The sequence below is a fragment of the Limulus polyphemus genome, unplaced genomic scaffold (assembly GCF_000517525.1).
Source record: "Limulus polyphemus unplaced genomic scaffold, Limulus_polyphemus-2.1.2 Scaffold2372, whole genome shotgun sequence".
Classification (NCBI taxonomy): Eukaryota; Metazoa; Arthropoda; class Merostomata; order Xiphosura; family Limulidae; genus Limulus; species Limulus polyphemus.
The window spans coordinates 72,046-80,674 of NW_013667982.1; the positions used below are offsets into that span (position 1 = coordinate 72,046).

Genomic DNA, 8,629 nt, shown 5'->3' on the forward strand with positions numbered 1-8,629 from the left:
AGATCAATGACAATAAACTGAATTTCTAGCTATTCATTAGATAATGTGTTATGGTTTTAAGAAAATTTCATTTTTGTTGTTGTAAGAGTCCTACTAAATCGCTCGAAATTGAACTTGTTTCTTTGTTAGGCACAAAGCTAGACAAAGAGTTATCTGCACATAACCGTTTTTAAGTTTGAAGTAACAAACTACAGGGAAGAAGTGATTTGGTTTTTGTTAGGCACAAAGCTAGACAAAGAGTTATCTGCACATAACCGTTTTTAAGTTTGAAGTAACAAACTACAGGGAAGAAGTAATTTGGTTTTTGTTAGGCACAAAGCTACACAATGGGCTAGTTGTGCTGTACGTAAATCAAGATATTTACCGCCGAGCCACGGGAGAAAAATGAAGTTGGTTAGCAGCACCCACCGCCAACTCTTGGGTTACTCTGAATATTGTAATTTTAATGCCATTCTTAAAGCGCATCCATGATCCGAAAATACGAATTGCGTTTTTACGGTAACGGGACACGTACCATCAATCCTCGACGTGTATTTGTAAAGAGAGCAGGCACCAACTATGATTTTTGTTTTCCTCTTTCTACGTCTGCAAGATTGTTATCAAAAACTAAAATAAACTATCAGAAACTTCTATCTCTTGCTCATTTTGAACACAACAGCTTTCTGAAAGTCATTCAATACATGTAATAAAATATGCACCTTAAAACAAGTACAAGAAACTCGAGAAAAAGTTACTGCGTTATATATATAGCTTAACTTGTTTACAAGCGAATCTAAAATACTAGAAACACTAGCGTGCACACAAACACACACACACACATATACATAATATATATATATATATATAAGATAAATCTTTATATGCAGCTTCTATATACAAGAAACATTCATGCCTCCGATAAAGCTAACTTTTATTTAAGACTTCAAAAGAATAACCAGCCGAAACTCTGGCTATCTATTTCTCTTTGCCTCAACCTGCATGTTTATTCTTGTAATATATGTATGTATGTACTACTGTACAGAAACACATAGATACGTTTATTGATTAAACATATGGTTGCATTCGTTCGGGAGCGTCAGCTTTAGCAGCCGAGATAGTTTGTCTGAATAATAACACGCACTGTTTGTGGAAAAATTAAAACCTCGAAAACTAAAGCTACTGTTCTACTTATCATAATACTGTGTGTTATTCTACTTATCACAATACTGTGTGTTATTCTACTTACCATAACACTGTGTGTTATTCTACTTATCATAACACTGTGTGTTATTCTACTAATCATAAAACTGGGTGTTATTATATTTATCATAAAACTGGGTGTTATTCTATTTATCATAACACTGTGTGTTATTCCACTTATCATAACACTGGGTGTTATTCTATATATCATAACACTGTGTGTTATTCTACTTATCATAAAACTGGGTGTTATTCTATTTATCATAACACTGTGTGTTATTCCACTTATCATAACACTGGGTGTTATTATACTTATCATAACACTATGTGTTATTCTACTTATCATAACACTATGTGTTATTCTATTTCACATAACACTGTGTGTTATTCTATTTATCATAACACTGGGTGTTATTCTACTTATCATAACACTGGGTGTTATTCTACTTATCATAAAACTGGGTGTTATTCTACTTATCATAACACTGTGTGTTATTTTATTTATCATAACACTGTGTGTTAGTTCAACTGTTCATAAATATGAAATATATTTTATATCAAATTTAGTAACTTAATGCTTTGTAAAATCACCCATTGGTTAATCAAAACCCTCTAAGAACACACGTTTGCTATGTAAAGAACTGTAATATCACTCATTTTCTATGTAAAACACTGTAATATCACTCATTTTCTATGTAAAACACTGTAAAATCACTCATTTTCTATGTAAAATACTGCAATATCACTCATTTTCTATGTAAAAACTGTAATATCACTCATTTTCTATGTAAAACACTGTAAAATCACCCATTTTCTATGTAAAACACTGTAAAATCACCCATTTTCTATGTAAAACACTGTAAAATCACCCATTTTCTATGTAAAACACTGTAAGATCTCTCATTTTCCATGTAAAGAACATAGAGGACCTCCAGTTGTAGTTAGTTCTATCCAAATATTTTTGTGTAACTAGTAAGTTGTATAGACTCTGTAACAACCAAAGTGTAGAACTCACGAGCAATTTGGTGCATAAAAAGTTTAAAAAGCCGATGGGAGGGGAGCATGAACCCCCACCGGTTAATTAGGTTTATGCCATCAGCGTGAAAAACTAATGTACATTTCATTTTCTGCAACTAGTTTACAGCGTTTTACAGAAGAGTGAATTTATTGATTTAAGAAACAGAACATAAAAACCGGAGCAGGAATACAATCGTAGTTTCTTATCGAAACTCCTAATAGCATTTAACGAACTGATACATCATTATAAAACAATGAACATGGGAAAAAATGCATTTGAAGTATGTTTGGAGGAATAAGCCCCCAAAACGTAACATTTCCTGAATATACCTCTGTTAACATTCAGAGGATACACGAAAACTTTATTAACTAATGGACAGTTAGAGTTGTGTGATCGTATAGACGTACTAGCCATGGTAATGAATGATTGATATCCAATTGACACAACCTCAGCACGTGCACTAGGAAGTACAGGTTGTTTTGATATAGTGTAGGGAAAACGTTTACCTACTTTTAGCTCCATTTCAGTTATTTAAAAGTCTATTATTTAAAAGGAAGTTTATTTTACAGCTGTGGAAAATAACATTAAGTTTGTTACAATTATAACAGCAAAACATCACGCTTTGAGAATATAAATTCAATCATTTGACAATGATAGGCTCTAAGAAATACTATTATGCTATGTTATAATACAAGGTATCATAAATTTGTAGTTTAAACGGGTTATTTAACTAAGCAAGGATCTTTTAGTGAGAATCAAGGAGAGGAAAATGAACTGCACTTCTGTATTTCTCTCACCAAAATACGGCTTCATAGTTTGCACCGTATTGTTTCTCCAGGTAAACAATCTCACTCCCAGTGGCACAGCGGTATGTCTGCGGACTTACAACGTTAAAAACCGGGTTTCGATACCCGTGGTAAACAGAGCACAGATATCCCGTTGTAAAGCTTTGTGCTTAATTACAAATAAACAATAAATAAACCCCCTTATTGTTTCTCTAGGTAAATAATTTCACTCTCATCCAAATACGGCTTCACAGTTTGCACCCCATTGTTTCTCTAGGTAAATAATTTCACTCTCATCCAAATACGGCTTCACAGTTGGAACCCTATTGTTTTTCTAGGTAAATAATATCACTCTCACCTAAATACGGCTTCACAGTTTGCACCCCATTGTTTTTCTAGGTAAATAATATCACTCTCACCTAAATACGGCTTCACAGTTTGCACCCCATTGTTTTTCTAGGTAAATAATATTACTCTCACCTAAATACGGCTTCACAGTTTGCACCCCATTGTTTCTCTAGATAAATAATATCACTCTCACCCAATACGTCTTCACAGTTTGCACCCCATTGTTTTTTAGGTAAATAATATTACTCTCACCTAAATACGGCTTCACAGTTTGCACCCCATTGTTTTTTAGGTAAATAATATTACTCTCACCTAAATACGTCTTCACAGTTTGCACCCCATTGTTTCTCTAGGTAAATAATATCACTCACACCCAATACGTCTTCACAGTTTGCACCCCATTGTTTCTCTAGGTAAATAATATCACTCTCACCCAATACGTCTTCACAGTTTGCACCCCATTGTTTTTTAGATAAATAATCTCAAAGACGAGTCGACCAAGAAACGAGTGGATGAATAGACGAGTAGATAATTATCAAAATTGAGAATAATTAATTTAATAATACATAAGCAATGGAAATATGAAATGATCCTTATTTGTACATAAGTCCGTTCTCTAAAACCAATAAGAAAGGAGCAGAACTTCATTACATTTTAAACTCGGCCATTTTTTGTTTCCATCCAAAGTTTTATCAAGATGTGGTAGCTTCACAGTTTACGTTAATAACCTTGTTAGCAGTCATTAATTAGCTTGATAATAAAGTTTTGTTAGCAGTCATTAATTAGCTTGATAATAAAGTTTTGTTAGCAGTCATTAATTAGCTTGATAATAAAGTTGAACTACTTTATAACTCAAATACAAAATGTTAACTTTTGTGGGCGAAAAAGTACAACGAAGCGCAGACTCAATTATCATGAATCGCGTCACTGAACGTGATCGCCCTTTCAGCCGTAGGGGCATTAGAATTTGAAGGTCAATCCCACTTTTCGTTGATAAAAGAGTAGCCTAAGAGTTGGCGGTGGGTGGTGTTGAGTAGGCAAAATAGCCTTTTCTCTAGTCTATCACTTCTAATTTAGAGGCGGATAGAGTAGATTTGGGCAAAAGTCCACAAAAACATACACAAAGAGACTAGCTTAACCCTAGAATTACCGAGAAGAACTACCACTGGTCTTCTAAACGTCCTATTATGAATTATTTACGCCAGTGAGTCCATGATGACGTTGTTGGTTACAAAGGCTCCTAATAACATACGAGTCACGTAGATTGTTACAAATATCACGATATTACAGTTAATACTGCTCATTACCGCTAGAGTTCCCTTGGGTAATTTACACAACAAAATTATGGGGTTTCGCCTAACTCTTTTGATCAGTTGCTTATACTTAACAAGGAAAGATATAATATCACTGAATATCTGATATCACCATTAGCAAACGGTGTCGAAACAAGTCGATAACTCTGGGGAGAAAAGAACTTCATGAAACTGTACGTAAAATAATTGTTGTTTTTGAATTTCGCGCAAAGCTACACTAGGGCTATCTGCTCTAATCGTCCCTAAGTTAGCAGTGTAAAACTAGAGGGAAGGCAGCTAGTCATCACCACCCTCCGCCAACTCTTGGGCTACTCTTTTACCAACGAATAGTGGGAGTGACCGTCACATTATAATTCCCCCACAGCTGAAAGGGCGAGCATGTTTGGTGTGACGGGGATTCGAACCCGCGACCCTCAGATTGCGAGTCGAGCGCCCTAACCACCTGGCCGTGCCGGGCCCTGTAAAATAATCTATAAGGCTATCAGTTATATAAAACCTTTCCCTAGCGGTTTTTTTTTGTCAAATTTAGTACTGCAGCATGGTGTTTGTCTTGCAGTTATTATTAAATAATTTTACTTTTATAAAGAAAACTTGGAAAACCTGTGTAAAATAGATCGAGTTATAACTTTAATGTATTATCATTAGAACAAATGGCCTTATTTCAACAGAAGTCCTGAACAGGTGACTGTTGTCTGTACTACACACGTGGAAGTTTCAGGTGTCGACGACTTAATAAACATTGAAAGAAAGACACTGCGTCCTAATGAAAATTGTAAAACAAAATACACGTACGTATTTTTTTCAAGGTTAGAAAATCTTTGGCACATATTTTAGAAGCTTGGTTTTTAACATTATTGCTGCTAAACTTTCTACGTTATTCCTAATAAAACCGTTAATTATTGATTTTATTTTTATTTGATTACGTCCATTTTGTTCGACATGTTTTCGGTTGACAGATTTTTTGCACCACCCTTTCCGCTGTATACATCCGCATCAAACAAATTGTCATAAAGTAGTCCGCCTCTTTTTGTCAATTTCTAATTTTAATGCTTTCAAAAACAAATTATCATAAAGTAGTCCGCCTCTTTTCGTCAATTTCTTATTTTAACACTTCGGCAGTTTAGTTCAATGATTTGATTCTGAAATGGCTGTGGCTTTAAATAAATATTTTAGTCATATCCCAACTGGGGGAATGAGCAGGGTATGAAGTACCTTTTTTACGCCATTTACTCTGTAAAAAAATTGGTAGTGTAGCTGTAAACCCGAAGAATGAGAGAAACCTCCCAAGCAGGAATTAAATCTCATCAGCACAATGGTATGAACAAAACAGACAACGTAGAAACACAGACACGACTATTCATATTCACTATTCAGCTTTCTAGTTTTCACTTGTAAGTATTAAGCACTTTGTTTAGTATGTAACTAACTGTGGCCAAAACAAAATTAAGAAACTAGGTCTTACCTTTCCTGGGCTACGTTCAAAGTCGAACACTTTATCGCAACGCAACATCTAGTAGAAAACTGCTCCGAAAGTAGGAGCTGTAAGATTTAACAAAGAGTGGTTACTAGGGGCAAACGGACAAAGGTACTGTCCCACGATGGCCGCAGTAGCTAGCTGGTATTTACTATTGTGTGTCTTCTGGGCCACCGAAGTTAACAATAACGACCTGCTAGCGCGTGCTGTGTATAAGGATTCTAAACAGATGTCATGCGCACGATACCTTGACGTCATTCGCCGTTAGAAACAGAACAGAGAACTGATGAAGAACACGAGGGAGGAAGAGATAAAACTGGAATTAGTAAATTCTCCCTCTTCATCCACGCGACTTGAATGTTTCATAAACCAAACATAATGTTTGTTTCTATGTAAAGAACAAATAATAATAACTAGGTCTGAAAGAAACATCGAATACACCTTATTACAGAAGTACATGAAAAAGTTAAAATATTTTAAATAGGTTTATTGTTCTACGCATTTCGTAGAGAGGCAAAAATACAAGGTTCTACCTAGAGTTAATTTTTCACAAGGGAGTTTCTTGTTAAATCAAAGCCTAAACAGTCATTCCAAATTAGAAGAGAGGAAAGAACAAAAGGGGCCACTTATTCATCAGCCTAACGACGTGACTAAAACTAAAGTGGGAGACAAAACAGTGCATATAATATTGTACGAAAGCACCAAAAATAAAGATATTTACACGGAGGGTCCACATATTGAGTAATATTGGTTTTTCCTGTGTAAAGAACTCACCAGCCCCCCAGTGGCACAGCGGTATGTCTGCGGACTTACAACGCTAGAAACCGGGTTTCGATACCCGTGGTGGGCAGAGCACAGATAGCCCTTGTGTAGCTTTGTGCATAATTAAAAACAAACAAACAAACAAGAACTCACCAAAATAAATAAGTAAAATCACTCATTTTCTGTACAAAATACAGAGGACACAACACCAGTAATTAGTGGGATTAAGTACAATATTAATATTTTTTTCTTTTTCTAATTGGTATACTAATTAAGAATCTGTAGCCTAGCCAACAAAGTCATGTAGCTATAAGCAATTTGGTGCTTAAACATTTGTCGAAACTCTGCTGAAAGAGCACGTGGATACGGGCATCATCTCGGGATGCTTTAGTCTAGACAAAATGATGGGCCACCAGCAATTTGGTGTTTAAACAATTAGGGAAAATGTGTTTAAAGAGCCCACGCGTGTGTGGGATAAATCTAGGGTTAAAAAGACCAAATGTATTTCATGTTTTCCCAAATATTTCTCGTTATAGTTGTTTTTACTTTCCAAGAAACTGTCATGAAACAAAGTACTCGAAATTCAAAAAATCTTACACCTAAAAAAAATATATTAAACGGTGAAAATATGGTTAAAAGAGAGTATGCCGAAACGATAATGTAACGCATAATTATTTTTATAAGTAGGAACGCAACAATGGCATATCTAGGTAGCTGGGCTCATTGGTGGATTGGGTTTTGGTTTCGATTTGAGTAGACGGAATGCTTTTAATGGAAATGTGTGTTAAGTTTTAGCCAGACTTTTAAAAACGATACAAACTATACTTCTCTAACTCCTAACCCTTTTCTAGAACTTCAGTTAAATTAACAATAATAGAGGACGATCAACAAGTTACTTTTGAGTTTAAAATGTTACTATTTTGTAATAATTTTTCTATAATTTCTGTAAACATTTTTTGATACTGTTGACCAATCTAAATGACACTAAAAGTTGTATATTTATCACTGTTTTGACTCCACTTTTGTATTGTTTGTTTGTTTGTAATTAAGTACAAAGCTACATAAAGGGCTATCTGTGATCTGCCCATCACGGGTATCGAAACCCGGATTCTAGCGTTGTAACTCCGCAGACATACCGCTGTGCCACTGGGGGCCACTTTTGTATTATAGACGTATATTGTTTTAGGTACTTGATCTTAACAAACCAATGAAAATGAAAATGAAAAAAACACGTTTCGAGATTTTCATCACAGAAAAAGAAAACATAACTTAAGATGATAAATGCTTTGTTGTTGTTGTTTTGTTTTGTAAGTAGCCTAATCCGATAAAAACATTCATTGTTCGATCAAAGAATCATAAGTTAGAAGTGATGAATATCTATATACGCCTGTAAAACATGCTTCCCAGTTATGCAGATGTGCTGTACGGTAACGTTATAAATATGTTTCAGGTATGCAGTTATGTTGCATGGTATTGCCATAAATATGTTTCAGGCATGCAGTTATGTTGCTTGGTAACATCGTAAATATGTTTCAGGCATGCAGTTATGTTGCTTGGTAACATCGTAAATATGTTTCAAGCATGCAGTTATGTTGCTTGGTAACATCGTAAATATGTTTCAAACATGCAGTTATGTTGCTTGGTAACATCGTAAATATGTTTCAAACATGCAGTTATGTTGCTTTGTAACATCGTAAATATGTTTCAAGCATGCAGTTATGTTGCTTTGTAACATCGTAAATATGTTTAA

The 8,629-nt window shown here is 34.9% G+C and overlaps 1 protein-coding gene across 1 annotated transcript in view; it reads right to left on the bottom strand.

The window, feature by feature from the left end:
- LOC106466754 overlaps positions 1-6,290 on the bottom strand; it is a 71,839-nt gene extending 65,549 nt beyond the window's left edge. The window contains exon 1 of the mRNA XM_022394830.1: positions 6,106-6,290. Coding sequence (XP_022250538.1) covers positions 6,106-6,153 — 48 coding nt within the window. The 5' untranslated portion in view covers positions 6,154-6,290. The remainder of the gene's footprint in view (positions 1-6,105) is intronic.
- Positions 6,291-8,629: the final 2,339 nt, after the last annotated feature.